Source organism: Myxocyprinus asiaticus, chromosome 43 (assembly GCF_019703515.2).
Source record: "Myxocyprinus asiaticus isolate MX2 ecotype Aquarium Trade chromosome 43, UBuf_Myxa_2, whole genome shotgun sequence".
In the NCBI taxonomy this organism is placed as follows: domain Eukaryota; kingdom Metazoa; phylum Chordata; class Actinopteri; order Cypriniformes; family Catostomidae; genus Myxocyprinus; species Myxocyprinus asiaticus.
Genome location: NC_059386.1, coordinates 12085504 through 12107965, shown reverse-complemented (window position 1 = coordinate 12107965; position 22462 = coordinate 12085504). Strand labels below are relative to the sequence as shown.

Sequence of the window (22462 nt, the reverse complement as noted above, 5' to 3'; positions counted from 1 at the left end):
GTCATAGGCAGACATATGATATTATGTCTTATTTTGTATTATAAGTATTAACACTCTGAAACCTCAGCATTTAGAAAGTAGAAAAGGACTGCTAATCAATGGATGATAAATAAAGTTTTTTTTAATTTCACTTAAAGCATGCAGAAAATATAGTTTTCACAGAATGGACTACAAAATATGTTGCTGCAATATGAAAAAAAATAAATAATAAAAATAAAAAAAGAAATGAGCTAATGCACGAAATAGTTCCAAGAATGCTACTAAACAATGAATATAGTTTAGCATTAAAAAAATGCTTCAATTTAAACAATTTGTATAACTGAACCCTTAAACATGGTGTTTGATAAAAACAGTTTACATTCTTTGTTTAAAATAAAACTCAGAGCAGGACAAATAAGCAATCACACTGTAAAACAAACAAAAACATTTAAAGTACAAAAAGTTGTTTTGTACAAAAAACACTGTTTGGTTTAGGGCAAATGAATTTACTCACAACATATCTGAATGTACTTTTTTTCTTGCTGTTCTAATAAACAAGAATTCATTCATTTAGCAAGAATCTCAGAGTTTCCAAACAGTGGAATTTTTTTATAATTTTTTTTTTTTTTTTTTATCTGAACCAGGATATTTAGCATTTGCTTGCTTTTTTAAAAATAAGGAATGAAATATGATGTGAAAACATTTTTCATAATAGATTCCTTAATCAGCGAAGAGAATATGGCCAGAGAAGTAGCTGGAACTGGTTATTCCATTTGCACCCCGAGAAGTCTCTATCCACACACGGTCTCCTTTCTCAAGCCTCAGAACTACCAGCCCTTCAGCTAATTTTCTAACATTTAGTTTAATTGTTTCAGCAGTTAGCTGTACAATTTGGTTTTTCTTTAAGGTCACAGTGCCCAATGTTCTAGTTCCTATGCATGAGAACTGAAATTCATATACACCAGGTATATTGCAGTAGAACAACCCTTTTGTTTGGTTATAATGGTTCTGGCCATTGTAAAGGACCTTACTGAACACAACAACTTTAGCAGAGACCGGGAGGATTGTGCCAAGGGAAGCAAAGAAGGCAGACTGTTGTCTTGTGGTATTAACGGGTGGTCCAGGAGGTCCAGGTGGGCCTGCTAAACCACGAAGACCTGGATTAGAGAGGAAGTTAAAAAAATCTTTAAGTGATATTAACATTCCTTTATACTTGATTTCAGATTCATATTTTATTTCAGATTCATACTTTGTTACAAAGAATCTTTTTAATTTTAAAGTAGGCAGATCAGAGTGGTATAGCATTCTAATGTTATGGGCCTGGAACTTGCATGACAAGTATTATCGTTAACTATCCCTGCTTAGTATAATTTGTAGTTTATCAGTGCATAATTCTTCTGTCTGGCCTGGGAAGTTCATTAGCAAAATAGAAGCATAACTGTTGTTCTAATGTTGTTTATCTAATATTGCCTCCATTGTTTAATGTTGGTTAGTTCTATTATCAGGTATGATTCAAAAAAAGAACACGGAGGCCCTGCTTACATCTGATATTAGTGTTAGGAACTGTAGAAGAGAGGGCGAGGACTTGTAGAAAGTGAGAAGAATGGGCTTTTATTTAATACTCAAACAATAAACAAATCAAACAAAAACTACCCAAAGGGGAAAACTTAAAGGACCAGGGCAGAACACTGCAGAACAGACTGGGTTCGATGCTCCAGGCTGGAACAGATATGACAGGGCAAGACAGGAACCAACACGGGAGAACCTAACAGGGTGATAAACCACAATGAACTGGCACAAGACAAAAAACACAATGGGGTTAAATAGGAAAGAAAACGAGGAGGGTAATAAGGATAGCAGGTGAAGCAAATTAACTAATAAAGAGGTAACAAGGGGGCAGGGTCAAGACGAGAGACAGGAGAGCACATGGCAAACAACTTAACAAGAACCATTTGCTCACAAAACACACCGGACAGGAAGAGCACATGGCAATGAAGCAGTCATCGGCCATGTGCTCAAACAAACACAAAGACAAGACAATAAAACACATGCTAATGAAGTCATCATTAGCCATGTGCTCAAACAAAAAGACAAGACCAGACAAGAGTGCATGGCAAGAGACACGAAGCCTTACGCTCACAAAGACAAGACATGGAGCATGAGTATCCGGATCCTGACTCAGAAACAAGACCATACCAGACCAAAGAGTCAGGATCCAAACACCAGGTTCTGAACATGAAACACAGACTAGACAGAAGAGCACATGGCAAGGAAAACAACCAAGCCATGCACTTACACAGAGACATAGAACATACGTGTCAGGGTTCTGTCACCACAATAAAACTGACAAAGGTGACAGGATCCTGACAATTAGATCTTATTTCTGATCTTAGGTGTCAAATCACAAGTGGTCAGCAAAGACACATCCCTGTTTACACCTTGTGACAACATGCATCTCCTGTGGCTACTTGTGTTCAGAATTCAAGGGAAGGGTCTCCGATTTCGTGAGTAGCCTACTACATCTCTTGCTGGGTTGTGCAGGAGGAAGAGGGTGCCGGATAAACAATCCAATAAGTCTTTATTTGATACACTTTTCAGTGCAAGCACCTAAGGTTTGCTTTTCAGCATCATATAAATGCACACACTGGACTCTGCTGTGTGCGTCTCTCTTTCTCTCCCCTCCGGCAGTCTGGACAAACATTTTTATCCCCCACCAGCTCTCACTGAAACACAGAACAGCTGTTAGAGATAATTTCCCACAGGTGTCAATTCTTACTGTTCTCATTCTGACTCTATATACATTTTTGCAAAACTTGTCATACGTGACTCCAGGTACAATTTCCTGCAGTTTCCAGGTGAAATGAACACTAGATGCACTACAACAACTGTGTTTTATTCACTTTTACTCATATCATGACTTTAATGGCTGATTATGACTTTATAAACACTTATATTTCTCTCTATTACTCAGACCCTGCAATGTTATGATATCGACACACATTTACTCTAACACATCTTTTGAAAAATTATAAATTTTAACACTTGTATTACAGACCCACCTACATATATGCACTTATTCCAATATAATTAACTTGCGAGGTAGCTCACCTCATAAGAGTGTTGGACTTTTGACTTAGAGGACCGTGGTTCAAAACCAGACAAGAACTCAAGCTGACACATTACACGACAGAGATATAGAAGTGACACGAATTGATGTGGTTGCTTCAGAAAATTTGCTTTTCATTTTGCTTCTGCATTTTAAAACACTATCGGTAAAGTTTAGGTGTTGGTTAAGGGTAAGGATGTCTGTTTTGTTAAAGTCTAATTTCTCTTTCCAGACAAGATTGGTTAAGTTTAGGGTAAAGTTTTAGATTAGGGAGGTGTTTTTATTAAAACCTCCATCTAAAATTACCTTAAAAACCTTATCTGATTACAACCTCATTTTGCTTAGTTTTGGCGCCCCTTACTGTACATTTCTCCTGAAAAGTGCAGCCAAACGTGTTTTGAAGCACATAATTTCAGTTTTGCAAAAACGTTGCAATACACACGTAAATTTCATGAGACCAGGCTGCGCAATGCTGACATCATCACAAGAGCAACAGTGTGCCCCTCTGTGTGCTGATTACATGGATCTGGTAATCTAGTTTAGCTCACAACTTCATCTGGACATACTCACTAGTCATGCACCGAAATGAAAATCCTAGGCCGAAATGGAAAATAATTATTTTAAATTAGACTTTGCTTGGAATAATTGAACAAATTCTACATGTTTTTAGCGATGCATCAAAACCACTTTTTCTATAACTGCACATTTCATTATAAAATAGAGTAGACAAAAGAATTACATTAATAAAGGTGTAACCTATTAAGAAAATATTTATTGTTAACTATGTACATTGATAATGTAGCTGCAAAATTAACATAAAAAAATGTTCAGTGAACATAAAGCCAGATTTATTGGCACATTTTTCACCCAACATTGTATGTGGACCATTAAAGGGAATGGATTCTTAAGTGGATCTGTTTTGTGTTCACTTAAGTTGTTATAGGAAATCACATTTCTCTGTCAATATAAATATTATTGTATTGTTACTTAACTAATGTTGGGTAAATAAGCTGTTTCTATTTGTGCTCAACAAGCTAGCTAGCTAACCCATTCATGAAGCCATAGTTAAATATATTTGGCTAGCTTGCTGCACCTCAGTTACTAAACTACTTTGCCCAAATTAAATGCTTGTGGTCTTGTATTGCTTGGAGTCTGCTACATGTAAGCTGACATCTTAAACATTATAAATCATATATATTACATGACTCATGACAAACCAGTTAATGAGAAGTAGACTGATTTAAGGCCTGTTCACACCAAATCCATTTTTTGGAAGCAATTGTTCGTAACAAGCTATTGAACGGGAACAATGAATTCCTATGGCCTTTGGATTCCTATAATATAACAAAGTATTGCAATAATTTAAATAAAAAAAGACCATGAGCCAGTGTTTTCTTTTATATTATTTTTAATATTATGCATACTATTTTATCCTATCCATGTAATTCTTAATAATGTACATTATTCCATGTGTATTTATATCACTTCCTTGTGTTATATTATCCAGGCATTAATCTAGACATTATAAAAAGAGGAGTCCATTTGGAATATATTCATAGCAAAATACATGTGCAGATATAAATATGACATATATTTATGCAAAAGTGCTCTTTACTCATCTTACTCAACCACTCCACAGATTTAATAATAGCAAACTATAGTTTTGGCAAGTTGTATAGGACATCTACTTTGTGCATGACACAAGTAATTTTTCCAACAACTGTTTACAGACAGATTATTTAACTTTTAATTGACTATATCACAATTCTAGTGGGTCAGAAGTTTACATACACAAAGTTAACTGTGCCTTTAAGCAGCTTGGAAAATTCCAGAAAATGATGTCAAGCCTTTAGACAGTTAGCCAATTAGCTTCTGATAGGAGGTGTACTGAATTGGAGGTGTACCTTTGGATGTATTTTAAGGCTTACCTTCAAACTCAGTGCTTCTTTGCTTGACATCATGGGAAAATCAAAAGAAATCAGCCAAGACCTCAGAATTATTATTTTTTTGGACCTCCACAAGTCTGGTTCATCCTTGGGAGCAATTTCCAAATGCCTGAAGGTGCCACGTTCATCTGTTCAAACAATAGTATGCAAGTATAAACACCATGGGACCAAGCAGCCATCATACCGCTCAGGAAGGAGACGCATTCTGTCTCCTAGAGATGAAAGCAGTTTGGTGCGAAAAGTGTAAATCAATCCCAGAACAACAGCAAATGACCTTGTGAAGATGCTGGAGGTAAACACCGCCATAAAAAAAGCCAGACTACAGTTTGCAAGTGCACATGGGGACAAAGATCTTACTTTTTGGAGAAATGTCCTCTGTTCTTATGAAACAAAAATGTAACCGTTTGGCCCTAATGACCATAAGATAATGACATATGTTCGGAGGAAAAAAGGGTGAGACTTGCAATCCAAAGAACACCATCCCAACCGTGAAGCATGGGAGTGGCAGCATCATGTTGTGGGGGTGCTTTGCTGCAGGAGGGACTGGTGCACTTCACAAAATAGATGGCATCATGAGGAAGGAAAATTATGTGGATACATTGAAGCAACATCTCAAGACATCAGCCAGGAAGTTAAAGCTCAGTTGCAAATGGGTCTTCCAAATGGACAATGCCCCTAAGCATACCTCCAAAGTTGTGGCAAAATTGCTTAAAGACAACAAAGTCAAGGTGTTGGAGTGGCCAACACAAAGCCCTGACCTCAATCCAATAGAAAATTTGTGGGCAGAACTGAAAAAGTGTGTGCGAGCAAGGAGACCTACAAACCTGACTCAGGTACACCAATTCTGTCTTGAGGAACGGGCAAAATTCCAGCAACTTACTGTGAGAAGCTTGCAGAAGGCTACCCAAAAAGTTTGACCCAAGTTAAACAATTTAAAGGCAATGATACCAAATACTAACAAAGTGTATGCAAAACTTCTGACCCACTGGGAATGTGATGAAAGGAATAAAGCTGAAATAAATAATTCTCTCTACTATTATTCTGACATTTCACATTCTTAAAATAAAGTAGTGATCCTAACTGACCTAAGACAGGGAATGTTTTCTACGATTAAATGCAAAAATGCATTTTAGCAAGCGTCCGGCATCAAGATTGGTTCGCAGCGGTAGACCTGAAAGACGCGTATTTCCATATCTCGGTTTTACCCCGACACAGACCCTTCCTGCGGTTTGCTTTCGAGGGCCGGGCGTACCAGTACAAGGTCCTCCCCTTCGGCCTGCCCTTGTCCCCTCGTGTCTTCACGAAGGTCACAGAGGCAGCCCTTGCCCCGCTAAGGGAAGTGGGCATCCGCATACTCAACTACCTCGACGACTGGCTGATCTTAGCTCACTCTCGAGAGTTACTGTGTGCACACAGGAACCTTGTACTCAGGCACCTCAGCCGTCTAGGGCTTCGGGTCAACTGGGAAAAGAGCAAGCTCTCCCCGGTTCAGAGCATCTCTTTTCTAGGCTTGGAGTTGGACTCAGTCTTGATGACGGTGTGCCTCACGAACGTGCGCTCATAGTCGGTGCTGAAGGCGTTCAGACAGAAGACAGTGGTTCCACTTAGACTTTTTCAGAGGCTCCTGGGGCATATGGCATCCTCTGCGGTTGCCACACATCTCGGGTTGATGCATATGAGACCGCTTCAGCACTGGCTTCAGACTCGAGTCCCGAGATGGGCATGGCACTGCGAGACACATCGCATGGACATCACGCCGATCTGTCGCCGCCTCTTCAGCCCTTGGAACGACCTAGCTGACAGACCCCCCTGGCTAATTCTCCTGAGGAAGGACCTTCTTTCTCAGGGACGGGGCACCATCTGGCACCCGTGACCAGACCTCTAGAATCTCCACGTCTGGCCCTTGGACGGGACGCAGAAGACCTAAGTGGCCTTCCACCCGTGGTGGTAGACATGATCACTCAGGCTAGGGCTCCCTCTACAAGGTGCCTGTATCATGGGACCTCTCTGTAGTTCTTCAGGGTCTACAGGGATCCCCCTTCGAGCTCCTGGAGTCAGCTGAGCTTAAGGCACTCTCTTTGAAGACTGCCCTCCTGACTGCGCTCACTTCCATCAAGAGGGTAGGGGACCTGCAGGCGTTCTCTGTCAGCGAAACGTGCCTGGAGTTTGGCCCCGTTTAGGGATCAGGTCGTGAACCTGCAAGCACTGCCCCAGGAGGAGGCAGACCCAGCTTTGGTGGTGCTGTGTCCGGTGCATACTTTACGCATCTATTTGGATCGCATGCAGAGCTTTAGAAGCTCCGAGCAGCTCTTTGTCTGCTTTGGTGGACAGTGGAAAGGAAGCGCTGTCTCCAAACAGAGGATCGCCTATTGGGTCACAATCGTGATGGCATATCACGCTCAGGATGTGCCGCCCCTCGTGGCGCTATGACCCAACTCTACTAGGAGTGTAGCGGCCTCCTGGGCCCTGACCAGTGGCGCCTCTTTGGCAGACATCTGCAGAGCAGCGGGCTGGGCGACACCCAACACCTTTGCGATGTTCTATAATCTCCGGGTTGAACCTGTTTCATCCCGTGTTTTGTCAGGTCCAAACAGGTAAGTTCCGGGACAGCTGGCCTGGTGTACCGCTTGCGTATAGCACCTTTCTCCTCCCATGAAGTGAAAACGTGCGCCTTTGACTCCCAGTCGTGTTCACAAGTTGTGATCCCTGGATGACTTTCCTCCTTAGCCCTGTGGCAGACGAGTTTGCAGAGAAACACACTGCCAGCCCAGTACATGTGCTAACTAAGCCCTGTACTGTGGTAGGTGCTTCACATATGCTGGTTCCCCATATGTGACCCCATGTGATATATCTTCTGCTAAATCGTTTTCCTGTCGGTAAACTGCGTCTTCCTTGGGCAGAGGCCCCTCTGCCCCGGTCACCATGCTTGTAGAAACTCCTCCCCCCTCGGGTAGGACCGACCATGCGACTTCTCCACATGACATACTTCCGACAAGACCATGTAACGTATTTCCACTCGAAATATACCCCCTTCTCTGGGCGGGTTGTGGTCTCCGCAGTGTCTTCCCCTTGGGAGTGACACCCCCCCGACATAGACATTTATGGCCCCCAGTCAGTTAACAAATTCCACTCTTTTTGGGGAGAAAAAAAGAGGAAAAGAGGCCACGGCTGGGCTAGCCTGTCCCTATTTGTTGGGCAGTCGACTTGTTCCCGAAGGACCGTTCGAGGCTCATAAGAGCATTGGGGGAGGTTACGTGATGGCTTGGTGCGCTGGCTACGAGGCACACAGCGGTCTGCCCGTCTCGCACCGCCAGTCCACGTAACACAGTTCAGCTAGTTGTGGCATTTTGTATAGGGACCCCTAGTGTCACTACATTGACACAACGTCGAGTAAGTGACAGATAGGGAATGTCCTGGTTACTTTCATAACCTCCGTTCCCTGATGGAGGGAACGAGACGTTGTGTCCCTCTTGCCACAATGCTGAACTACCCACTGAAATGGCCGGGACCTTGTCTCGGCTCCTCAGCACAAAACCTGAATGAGTGGTTTCATACCAGCTCCTTTTATACTCGTATGTCCGGGGGAGTGACATGCAAATTCCACTCGCCAATTCCCATTGGCCTTTTTTCAAAAAGCAGAGGTGTTCGGGGTGACCCCTAGTGTCACTACATTGACACAACGTCTTGTTCCCTCCATCAGGGAACAGAGGTTACGAAAGTAACCAGGACGTTATTCCACCAAATATTGATTTCTGAACTCTTCCTAAGATAAACATCAGTAATGTGTTGAATATGAACTTGTTTACTTTGCATTATTCGAGGTCTGAAAACACTGCATCTTTTTTGTTATTTTGACCAGTTGTCATTTTCTGCAAATACATAAATGCTCTAAATATTTGTATTTGGAATTTGGGAGAAATGTTGTCAGTAGTTTATTAAATAAAAAAATAAAAAATTCATTTTACTCAAACACATACCTATAAATAGTAAATCCAGAGAAACTGAACATTTGGAGTGGTCTCTTAATTTTCATCAGAGCTGTATGGTTTTTGACAGGGATCTTACAGTCCCCTCAATGGGTTGTACTGTTGTTTAAAGTGGTTTCGATCATTATGCAAAAAAAAAAAAAAAAAAAAAAAAGCATCTTTCAAAAATAAGCAGACATCAAACTCCTCAAAGCACAAGCTGTGAATATTATCTAAGTGTGATCTAAGACCTTTTTATGGCTTCATTCAGCACATATAGTTGAAGAGACTGTGTCTATAATGTATTATACTGATATGTTTTTTTGTTTTGTTTGTTTTTTTACATAAATGGACTGCTTGTAAACCAATTAACCAAATTCTTCATTTAGAAAGTATTGCAGCTACTCCAGAGTATATTTCAAAAGTATATTGTGAAGTAAAGACTGTGCATGTTTGGATTGTGTATTGTTTCTGTGAGAACATCAGAAATCAGCATAAAAAATAGTAGTACAAAACTAATATGACAATCCAGCACAGCAATAATACTGTAAAGAATATATTTTGTCATATTACTCGAACAAAACAGGTTTCAAAGAGGTGCAGTAATCTAGGGTTGGCTTCAATGGCTTCAAAAATTATCTCATAATTTTTAAGGCTATTGACGATATTCAATCTTGATCTATTTAAAAATAATGCTTACAATGTTCGGCATATGTGATATTTAGATGCACGTAAATCGAAGTATAGGTCTCTGCAGAATAGTAATGGGTGTTTTCAAATCTGTGGGCATTTTCAAACTGGGATGGGCATTTCTAAACTATCCAATGAAAGTAGGGAATCTCAGTGTGGAAATCAGGGGGCGTTTCCTAACCAGCATGGGCATTTCTAAACTAACTAACTATGAAAGTAGGGAATCTTAATGGTTTGAAAACACCCACTGACTGGGAAAAGTCAATTTTTGTTCAGTAGATATATAAGTCACCGTAAATCTGGGAGAGGGGCTCTGAACACCAGCATGCGAGAGAGCGCTTGCCATCCCGGAAATATCGCAAAGACAGCACAAAAAAATTGCAGCCTCATTTCGTTGACCTCAAACATAACTTCTGAATACATTTCATTCCATGAACTTTGGCAAATAAGCAACAATTTGTTCTCTGGTGCGGGCCGTTTGACACAAGACCCGCATGGTTCCAGTCCATGCTGCTGATACAGTAAATGCTGAGGAGATTTTTGTGTAGTTACGGCTGAATGTATTGACATAGGAACATTTATTGCATATTTTATTAATATCAGCAAATGCTGCATTTTGCTGTGTTGATGTGAATTTGACAAAAAAAAATATTTTGAGCACGAGTAACTTATGATCAAGTGTCATCACAGGTTTTTCCTTCATTTGAGAATTATGAGGCAGCCGCCTCCGTCAAATTTCGTGCCGCATCCAACTGTCGACGAAACTCAGGCAGGCAGTCACGTGCACAGACAGACCCCAAGTAGTGCTCAAGCACCTGCCCTCTTTCACTAGATAAGTGCCCTTTTTGCAAGTCATTTCTTATTTTTTAATTTATATTTTAATATAATTTAAATTGAATTTGGCCCTTGGCATCAATTCTCAATTAAACGTGTGCCCGACATCTGCATTTAAGTTGTAACTCTGCAAGACCACACGAGCCCCTGCCCCTTCCCCTCTTTGACATTCTTTGTCACAGCCTCCACACAGTTAACGCATGCAGAACGAGCGCCCTGAGGAGCAACATCGAAGTCTACCTGACCAGCCTTCATATGTGACAGCCAGGTAAGGATAATTGTAACACTTCTCAGTGGAAGCAGATTTCCTGGTTCAGGTAAGCGTTTTTATTTTCCTCTCTGCAGCACATTCACACTCTCAAGGCTTTTACGTTGTTCAATAACTCAGTCTAAAAAAATCCACAAACTAGTTCACAAAATAAACTCTCAACTTTGTAATAATAACTCTTGGCTTCACAGTCCATGCCCAGGCTCTCTCTCTCGTCTACCTGCGGTGTGGCTCTATTTATGCCGCTCTCCCCGTGCTCACTGAAATTAGAGACAGGTGTTAGACATAATTTAACTCAGGTGTAAGCGCCCTTACTGCTTTTTCTCTCTCCGGAGAGATGCTTGACCACGCCCCCGCTGCCACATATCCCCATCGCCCAACTTAGGCTGGGGCGGCATCCGGCCTGTCTACCACTCCCCCCCCATTCCTGGAAAGGAAGTCGGCGACAGCCATCTGCGCCCCCGGTCTGTGGACCACCTTGAACTTAAACGGCTGAAGAGCCAGGTACCAACGGGTGATCCGGGCATTGGTATCTTTCATGCGGTGGAGCCACTGGAGTGGGGTGTGATCAGAACAGAGGGTGAAGGCCTGCCCCAACAGGTAGTATCGGAGAGTGAGGACCGCCCACTTGATGGCGAGACACTCCTTTTCCACGGTGCTGTACTTAGTTTCCCTCAACGAGAGCTTACGGCTAATGTACAGCACCGGGCGCTCCTCCCCCTCCACCACCTGCGAGAGTACAGCCCCCAGCCCTCTGTCTGAAGCATCTGTCTGTAAAACAAAAGGGAGAGAGAAGTCAGGTGAATGTAAAAGCACCCCCCCGCAAAGTGTGGCTTTAACTTGCGTGACCACCCGCTGACACTGCTCTGTCCACTGGACCGGGTCTGGAGCTCCCTTTTTAGTGAGATCAGTCAGCGGGCTGGTGACGTCCAAATAATTAGGTACGAACCTTCTATAATAGCCAGCCAGCCCCAGGAACTGTCTCACCCCCTTTTTGGGTCTTTTGGGCCTTGGGTCTTGGGCAGGTCGCAATCGCCACTGTCTTGTCAATTTGGGGACGCACCTGCCCATGGCCCAAGTGGAACCCCAGATACCGTACCTCCACCCGCCCAATCGCGCACTTCTTTGGGTTTGCTGTGAGTCCCACTCGGCGCAGCGATCTCAGAACCGCCCTCAGATGTTGCATGTGCCACTGCCAATCATTGCTATAAATGATGATGTCATCTAAATAGGCAGCGGTGTAAGCTGAATGCGGTCTGAGGATTCGGTCCATGAGACGCTGAAATGTAGCCGGGGCCCCAAACAAACCGAACGGAAGTGTCACAAACTGGTGTAATCCAAACGGTGTGGAGAAGGCGGTTTTCTCACGGGAAATTGGTGTCAAGGGGATCTGCCAATAACCCTTCGTCAAATCCAATGTCGAATAAAATTGAGCAGTGCCCAACCGATCGAGCAACTCATCAACGCGAGGCATTGGATATGCATCAAATTTAGACACCGCGTTGACTTTCCTATAATCCACACAGAATCGCACAGACCCGTCGCTCTTAGGCACTAGAACAACTGGGCTGGATCAATTGCTGTGGGATTCTTCTATTACCCCCATATCGAGCATTGCATCTTCCCGAACGATTTCTTCTTGTGTTCGGGTAATTGATAGGGGCGGCTACGTACCACGACCCCCGGCTCGGTCTCGATGTGGTGGTGGATGAGGTTTGTACATCCCGGTAGAGGGGAGAACACATCCGCAAACTCCTGTTGCAACCTAGCAACCTCCGCGAGTTGACTCGGTGAGAGGTGGTCTCCGCAAGTGACCGGGGTGAACTGTTTATGTTTTGAACTCACCTCCGGTCCGAGCTCCACCTTCTCGGGAACTACCATAGCCAACGCCACGGGAACCGCCTCCCTCCACAATTTCAGGAGATTGAGGTGGTATATTTGACATGTGCCCCCTCTATTGGTTCGTTTAACCTCATAATCGAGATCTCCCACTCGTCGTGTGACCTCAAAGGGTCCTTGCCACTTGGCGAGTAATTTAGAGCTCGATGTGGGAAGCAATACAAGCACTTTATCTCCCGGTGCAAATTCCCTTAGCTGAGCTCCCCTGTCATACAGTCGGCACTGTCGTTCTTGAGCTTGGAGCAAATTCTCCTGTGTTAACTGTCCCAAAGTGTGGAGTTTTGCTCTAAGATCAAGAACGTATTGAATTTCATTTTTGCTGTTTGAAGGTCCCTCCTCCCAGGCCTCTCGCAATACATCAAGCACGCCGCGTTGGCATTGCCCATACAGCAGCTCGAATGGGTAGAAGCCAGTGGAGGCTTGCGGGACCTCTTGTACTGCAAATAACAGGGGGTCGAGCCATTTATCCCAATTTCTAGCATTGTCGTGCACGAACTTACGAATCATGTTTTTGAGGGTTTTATTAAATCGTTCCACCAAGCCATCCGTTTGAGGATGATATACTCTGGTGCGAATCGATTTAATATTTAACAACACGTACAGTTCGCGTAGTGTCCGTGACATAAACGTTGTGCCCTGATCGGTGAGGATTTCTTTCGGAATCCCCACCTGGGAGATTATTTTGAAGAGTGCCTCCGCAAAACTGCATGCTGAGATGTTGCGAAGAGGCACCGCTTCCGGATATCGCATTGCATAGTCCACCAGGACCAATACAAAGCGATGTCCGCGTGCTGAGCGTTCTAATGGCCCGACGAGGTCCATTCCAATTCTCTCAAAGGGGACCTCGATCAAAGGGAGAGGGCGCAATGGCGCTTTTGGGGTGCCCAGTGGGTTAACCAGTTGGCATTCACGGCATGCCGCACACCACCTGCGGACATCGCCGCCAATGCCCGGCCAATAGAAACGGGCTATTAGACGGTTCAATGTTTTCCTTTCTCCTAAGGGACCTGCCATGGGATTATAATGAGCCACCTGGAATACCATTTCCCCACGGCTCCTTGGAATCAAAAGTTGGGTTGTATCCTCTTTAGTTTGAGTGTCCTGTGTCACTCTATACAACCGCTTGCGTATAATCGCAAAATAGGGGTATGAAAGGGCGATGTCCGGCTGGAGTCATTGACCATCGATGACTCTCACTTGGTCGAAGGCGTGTTTGAGGGTTTCGTCTCGTGACTGCTCCAAAGGGAAATCCCCCTCAGGGCTGCAGCCTCTCCCCCTCTCTCGTCATTATGACATGGAGCTGTTGAGGACGGCCCCGGCTCCACCTCCCCTGCCAGAGCATCGCACATTACACATCTCCCTAACTTCATACAGGACCCATCTGCGCAAATTCCCTTTAATAAAACTCTAAAATCAGGCCAATCGGTCCCCAAAATCAGCGGATGGGTGAGGTGGGAACTAACCGCGGCCTCCACTCTATGCTTTTCCCCCGGAATTTAATCGTCAGGGTCACCACCAGATACTTGTGAATATCCCCATGCACACATTTCACCCTCACCATTTTAGTGGTGTCCAATGCCTCGGGTTGAACCAAGCGTTGGTGGATAGTGGTTTGATTACACCCGGTGTCCACCAACGCTTGGTGAGTACCCCCCTTGACACTTACCGGTATCCGGTACGCTCCGGCCCGGTCGGGGGCAGCCTGCGGGAGGTCAGAGACCCGCACCACTGTTCCCAGCTCCATCAGAGGGCACTGATCACAGAAGTGGTCCGGGTCGCCGCACCTCCAGCAGGCTGGCCCAGGCGTTACGCCCGCACTTGCGTCGGCGGGCGCCCCCCCCCCCCGAGGGGGAGAGCAGCGGGGCATCGGGATAGGGGAAGGTGTCGGCTCCCACACCCGGGGAACTGGTCTCAGTGGCTGATGTCCTCCTCGTCTGTGTGGGGCAGGAACGGGACCTGGAGAGAGCAGAACGAGAGGAGAGAGGGGAAGGAAATGAGACGGGGGAAGAGAGAGAGAGTGGGAGGGCTCTTCCGCCCTCGGGATCGCCACCATGTGGTCCTCCGCAAGCTGGATGGCTTCCTCCAGCGACGCCAGGCGGTGGCACTGGACCCACTCCGCCGTCCCTTTTGGCAGTTGATGTATTAATTGCTCCAGTACCACCTGGTCGATGATCCCGTCGCGGAGCCGTTGGGCGAAGGCAAACGGGCGGTTGGAGCTCTCCAGCTTCAGGCTCCGGAAGAGTTGACGACTTTCTTCCGGACTTCGACCAACCCGTTGCAGGATGGCTTTCCTTAAGTCTCCATAAGCCAGGAGGCTCGTCGCTGGTAGTTGTTGAGCCACGAGTTGGGCTTCCCCGGACAGTAGCGGTATGAGTCGGGCCGCCCACTGGCCGAGGGATTGCTGGTGGTTCCGATGTAGGCCAGCGAGGGCTTGGAGGATCTCCGCCAACTGGGAGGACTAAACGGGGCGACTTCCATCCATCTTCAACCAAACTTCAATTCCCGGGTTTTGGCACCAGTGTAACACTTCTCAGTGGAAGGAGGAGGCGAGAAACAGATTTCCTGGTTCAGGTAAGTGTTTTTATTTTCCTCTCTGCAGCACATACACACTCTCAAGTCTTTTACGTTGTTCGATAACTCAGTCTAAAAAAATCCACAAACTAGTTCACAAAATAAACTCTCAACTTTGTAATAATAACTCTTGGCTTCACCGTCCATGCCAAGGCTCTCTCTCTCGTCTACCTGCGGTGTGGCTCTATTTATGCCGCTCTCCCCGTGCTCTCTGAAATTAGAGACAGGTGTTAGACATAATTTAACTCAGGTGTAAGCGCCCTTACCACTTTCTCTCTCTCCGGAGAGATGCTTGACCACGCCCCCGCTGCCACAATAATGTTTGCCCTAAACTTTGACATTGTTTGCCACTGCTGTGAAATTAAACCAATATAAAAAATCTCCATAGAGCCAGCAGAACTTAGGCAATATCCCTCCATTAAGCTTAACAACAATCAAGCTAATCAGGCATTGGCTAAAAATTGCATTGTGCAGGGTCGGAAATGGCCCCAAAATTCAATATTTGAATTGCTCCTGTTTGAGTTGTTTTTTTATATTGATAACATAACATAGTCAATCCTCTTTGGTCACCAGCATGATCACCTGGCTTTTTCCCTGAGAACAGCAAAAAAATACAAATTTTTGGTCATACAGATAAGAGTAAGACATCATTCGAAACTATAAAGGGTTTACTTTTATTTGCGTACACTCACAATAACAGCAAAACGTTGTGGTTTTGTAAAATAACGTGTGTGTAGTGAAATACAATAAATATACTGTAATCAGTGCAGAAATTTTCACTTGGTAGCACACTTGTATATTTTTCTTTATAATGGCAATAATTTATATAAATAAATCCTTTAGTTCTAGGCTTGCCAAGGACATGTGAGTCTTGAAATGATGTTGACCACTGGTTGGTAACAAAGACAATCTATAAATGAGTTACTACAGTGGTCTATTTGGCCAGAATATCCTGCAGTTATAAAAAAACGTTACAAAATTTGACCTTATCAGACTAGCAATCATTATATCTAATTTTAATGAACGTTGCCTAACTTTTGTAACATAATTTATTTCAAAACATCAGTGTTTCCAGTAAGTAAAAACAACAGCATACGATATGGCACTTATCAGCTCAGATGACATGCTTTCAGATATTCGTCTTTTCCTTTCTTTCATTATTTATTTGTCCATTCGCTCTGATAAGATGTCCTGTATCCATGTGTACACCGGTGTCTCGAACCACATTCATCTATGCAGAGGAGCAGAGCCAAAGCACAACCAAAACAATTGTCTTCCGCAAGACGCATGCAGTTTTTATTTTTTAACCGCTAGAGGGCCAAAAGTTACATAGTGTAGCTTTAAAGTGAGCGAGTCTCTCGCTGACATGTGGTGTTGGACTACAGGCTCGCGCTCTGCACGGAGACCTACAGATGCGCTTGTTATAATACTGAAGAGCTAACTAAGCTTTTTGTTTACAGATAACAAATAATAAACTACTGAAGATTAATAAACACCTTATTTTTTTGTTTGAAATTGTTGGTCTTTCTAAACCATCTATGCCGTTTGCTCAGTGTTACATGGTGGAAGCGAAGGAATGTATTGAGGAAAATGGGAAACATGGGGAAATTATTATTATGTCTGTCCTTTTGAAGAGACTCGCCTCTGATTCCAGTGTTTGCAGCTGTGCATGTAAAGCTCCATTCTTGCGTCTCCTTTTCAGAGTTGTAACTTGACACTGTGTCTTATAAAAGTGGCACGAGATACATGACAACAGTCAAAGACGTCTGTGTAGTGCATGTTTATATACAAAAATCATTCAAAATAATCCAGATGGGTCCCCCTTTTGTGTTCAGGAATAGTTAGGCCACACTAGGCCTGTTTGTCCTGCTCTCTTTGAGTGTGTATGAAGTGGGCGGGGCCAATGGTTTGATGACGTAAAGAAGGCGTTTATATTTTTTCGCTGCAGAGGTAGTCATGTATTAATTTGCCTCCTAGTGATTATCAATTGATTTTAAAGTAAAAGTTTCCGATTAAATTTCTGGGCAAGATTTTCTGCCTTTTCTTTCTCTTTCGGCCGAAAACTTGAAATTAAATTTTTGCCATTTTTGACTGAAAATTTTCAGCAGCTGAAATTTCGTTGCATCCCTAATACTCACAATGCTTCTGTGTACATTCATGTGTCATATATATTCTGATATTATGTAAGTCATATTCCATTTCCTTACAGTCTAGCTGCCGCCATTATCTCATGTAAATAACCCCACAAAGTCAATAAATGTGTTAACCAGTTATTTATTGGTAATCTGTCAATACACAACCATGTTACATTAATTGTCACCTACCCATGTCTCCCGTTATTTCTTGGTTTGTTCTGGTGAGCGTGCAACCGTTAGAACATGCTTATGTAAACAAGGGATATACCACACTTCATTACCATGTGTGGCTAATGTTTGTGTTGATGTGAGTTATTTATTTATTGAATGTTTATTGTCATGAAAGGTATTTATCTTGTAATTTTGTTTACCTTTGTGGTTTGAAATGTCATGACAATGTACACTCACTTAACACTTTATTAGGAACACTATACTAGTCCTGGGTATGGCCTCCCTTTGTTCTCAAAACAGCCTCAATGCTTTGTGGTATGGATTCCACAAGATGTTGGAAACATTCCTTTGAGATTCTGGTCCATGTTGATATGATTGCATCACGCAATTTCTGCAGATTTGTCAGCTGCACATTCATGCTGTGAATCTCCTGTTTTACCACATCCCAAAGGTGTTCAGTTGGATTCAGATCCGGTGACTGGGAAGGACACTGAACAACAGTGAGCTCATTGTCATGTTTATTAAACCAGTTTGAGATGACTTTTACTTTGTGACATGGTGCAATAACGTGCTGGAAGTAGCCATTAGAAGATGGGTTAATTGTGGCCATGAAGGGATACACATGATCAGCAACAATACTCAAATAGACTGTGGCATTCAAGCGATGATTTATTGGTATTAAAGTGTGCCAAAAAACATTCCCCACACCATTACACCACCGCCACCAGTCTGAACTGTTGACACAAGGCAGGTTAGGCCCATGGATTCAGACTCTTGGAGCCAAATTCTGACCCTACCATCTGTGTGCCTCAGCAGAAATCAATATTCATCAGATCAGGCTATGTGTTTCAACTGTCCAGTTTAGGTGAGCCTGTGACCACTGCAACCTCAGCTTTCTGTTCTTGGCTGACAGAAGTGGAAACTGATATCTTCTGCTGTTGTAGCCCATCCGCCTCAAGGTTCATCATGTTGTGCATTCTGAGATACTATTCTGCTCACTACAATTGTACAGAGTGGTTATCTGAGTTACCATAGCCTTTCTGTCAGCTCCAGCCAATCTGGCCATTCTCCATTGACCACTCTCATCAGCAAGGTGTTTCTGTCTGCAGAACTGCCGCTCACTGGATGTTTTTTGGCACCATTCTGAGTAAACTCTAGAGACTGTTGTGTGTGAAAATCCCAGGAGATCAGCAGTTACAGAAATACTCAAACCAGCCCGTCTGGCACCAACAATCATGCCACGGTTATAATCACTGAGATCAGATTTTTTCCACATTCTGATGGTTGATGTGAACATTAACTGAAGCTCCTGACCTGTATCTGCATGATTTTATGCATTGCACTGATTGGCTGATTAGATAATCGCATGAATAAGAAGGTGTACAGGTATACCTAATAAAGTGCTAAGTGAGTGTGTCTTAATGCTAATTCATTGATGAATCTGTATAAGGGTAGTGCCACCACGATAATGATATGACCCTTTGTTGTTAGGCATGAAAATAGCCTATTTAATGTGTGCTTGAATGAGCTTTTGTGGCAGATTGGTTCCATCTATTTCAGTTGTGAGGTTGTTTGAGCTTTTTTCGAAACCAGAAAAGTGCAAATAGAGGGTGAGGCAATTTAATGCATTGTTTATTGAATAGGTTTTTGCTGCTCCCAGCAATTTTGCAGTGTTTTGTAGTCAAAGTGAGTGTGTTGCATCATGGCAACATTTTTTGTAAATATTCTTGTTCTTTTGATTTGTTTATCATGTAATTTTCTTTGCACTTTAATGTATATAGCACTGCCCTCTATCACGGACTGTAAATAAAGAGTACTTTTCACATGAACCCACCTTGTTGTACCGTGCCTACCTAGCTCCTCCTTAATCTCTCAATGTCACACATTGGACCCTGTCTACACCTTTATTTATCAGTGTCCACTTATGATTGAATCAAATGAAACAGATGTTTAAACCAGGTGTAAACAAGGTCAAGTAAGTTATTAGACTGGCTTACCTTGTTCCCCTGGAGGTCCTCTGGGCCCGGGAGGTCCTTGAAAAGTATCAGAATCTAAAGGGTTAATAAATATGTTATATTTTTTTGTGCTATAAGTGTAATTATTTTGCATTAAAGTAAAAAAAAAAAAAAAAAAAAAAAATCTTTGTTTTAAAATGTGAAAGAGGCAGAAAACCCAAGCAATAGGCTTGACTCAAGCAAAAGGGAGGAAGTTCAGGACTAAACAGCTTACAAAGCATTGGTGCAGTTCCTGATCGAGCTATGAATTACTGCTTAACAGTTAGACTGAGTATCATACACGTCGCTGCACAAAACCTCTGTAAAGCAATACATATTTGGTGTCACAAACGCCGGTGAAGATTCATCAATTTCACTCACCTGAATATTAACACTGAACTACACTTCCCAAGTGCCCACATGCCTGGTCTGATTACCCTACACCTGTCTCATTTCACTCAGACTATTTAAGCCCGATGTGTGTGTTCATTCATTGTGAAGTCTTGTTTGCCCTGGCTACGTTTCTGAGCGTTATTACTTACTCTGTTGATCTACCCGTGTTTGACTCTGCTTTGGATTTACCTTGTATGATTCTCTGCTGCCTGCCTATTACTGTGTTTGCCTGGACTATCTCTATTGCTGTTTTGCTGCCTGCCCTGATCCTTTGCCTGTTTGACTACGTTACTGCTCTATCTCTGATATTGTTGGTTGCCCTGGTTATTTTACCCATGCCTGTTTGTACTCTGAACTTGCAGTGTTAATAAACCGCACATGGATCCCACTCAGCCTGAGTCAGTGTTACAGAAGACTTTGCCAACTACCGATATAGCAATCCTCATGCATCTGTCCAGTGAATTCTCTGCCCAAGCTAACCTACTGGCATCTCACCAACAACAACTTTGCCGACTCGTCACACTAACGGAAGAGTTAGTGAAATCCGTGCAGAGTCTCCATCAACCCGCACCTGAATCCGCTCCCGCAACGCCTCAAGCGAGTCAGGTACCAGTCTCAATGCCTCATAGTACAGTGACTGCTAATCCACGTTTAGCCTTTCCAGAAAAATTGTATGGCATCACAGTCAAGTGTAAAGGCTTCCTTATGTAATGCTCTATGTTCCTGGCTCAACAGCCCTCGTTATACCCGTCTGATGATAGTAAGATCTCTCTTGTGTGTTCTCTGCTCATGGGTAAGGCGTTGGAATGGGCAACATCTGTCTGGGCCAATCAAGGACTAAACCGCACCACTTTCAATGAATTTGTTCAACGTCTGAGAGAGCTGTTCGAACATTCATTCAAAGGACACACTAAAACTGCTGTTTTGTCAAGGATTAAACATTGACGTGCAATCTGAGCTGGCCTGCCGTGATGAAGGCAGAACTCTGGACCAATTCATCGACCTCGCTATTCGTATTGACAATCTCATTTGCTCCAGGAGATCAAATAAATTTACCAGTCCTCTCACTCAAACGCATCAACCCAGTGATGTCGCTGAACCCATGCAGGTTGGTCGAACTCATCTCACCACAGAGGAGCGTCCAATAGTCCATCTGTGTTCCAGTCTTTCATAAATGACGTATTCAGAGACATGCTTAACCAGGGCTTAATTGTGTATATATAGATGACATCCTGATTCATTCAGACACCCTGGAGGAACACATTAAGCAGGTCCAGGCAGTTCTGAAGCATCTCATGGAACACCAGTTGTATGCCAAAAGCAGAGAAATGTGAATTCCACCAAACTTCAATTTCCTTCCTCGGTTATATCATCAGTCCAGAAGGGGTGTCTATGGACGAGGGCAAGGTACGAGTGGTTCTAAACTGGCCTCAACCCACTACTGTAAAGGAACTACAACAATTCTTAGGATTTGCACATTTTTACAGAAGATTAATTCAAAGCTTCAGCACTGTTGCCGCTCCACTCACCGGCATGACAAAGGGAGGTAATACCAAGCTTCTCTGGTCTTCTGACGTCATCCAAGCCTTTAATGAATTGAAAAGTCACTTCACTACTGCTCCTATTCTGCATCATCCTGATCCCAATGTACCTTTCGTGGTTGAAGTAGACGCATCAAACACTGGTATTGGCGCTATCCTCTCTCAACACCAAGGTAATCCTCCTAATCTTTTCCCTTGTGCATATTACTTATGTAAACTCCTCTGCTCAACAGAATTATGAGGTGGGCAATCGTGAACTGTTAGCCATGAAAGCAGCGTTCGAAGAATGGCGACACTGGCTGGAGAAGGCCAGACATCCATTTCTGGTATTAACTGATCATTGCAACCTCGAATACTTGCAATCAGCCAAAAGACTAAACCCCAGACAAGCCAGATGGGCACTATTTTTCACTCGTTTTAACTTTTCAATCACTTATCATCCAGGAACAAAGAACAGCAAAGCCGACTCACTATCCCGTCAATTTGACTCCATTCCTCAGAATCCCTCTCAAGAACCCATAATCTCATCCTCTCTGATCCTAGCTCCGGTCCAGTGGGACATCATGTCCAAAATCTCCCAGGCACATGCACAGAACCCGGTCCCTCCAGAATGTCTGCCCAACCGAATGTTTGTGCCACCTACTCTACTAGAAAAGGTAATCCGCTGGGTGCACTCCTCCACAAGCTCTGGCCATCCAGGCATTACTACCACAGTACGATTGTTAAGAAATCGGTTCTGGTGGGAGACATTACAGGCAGACACCAGTGCATTCGTGAACGCTTGTCACACCTGCGCCACAGCAAAAAAACCCAGACAACTACCAGCAGGGTTGCTACAACCTCTATCCATTCCACAACGACCTTGGTCCCACATCGCCATTGATTTTGTCACCGATCTACCCATCTCCCAAGGTAACACCACCATATTAACTGTCATTGATCGTTTTTCTAAGGCATGTCGACTAATACC

General features: G+C 43.5%; 1 protein-coding gene across 1 annotated transcript in view; it reads right to left on the bottom strand.

Moving 5' to 3' along the window:
- Positions 1 to 699: 699 nt before the first annotated feature.
- LOC127433252 (eosinophil peroxidase-like) overlaps positions 700 to 22462 on the bottom strand; it is a 37338-nt gene continuing 15575 nt past the window's right edge. The window contains exons 13-14 of the mRNA XM_051684966.1: positions 19562 to 19615; positions 700 to 1118 (exon numbers count right to left, since the gene is read on the bottom strand). Of these exons, the coding sequence (XP_051540926.1) occupies positions 700 to 1118; positions 19562 to 19615 (473 nt within the window). The remainder of the gene's footprint in view (positions 1119 to 19561; positions 19616 to 22462) is intronic.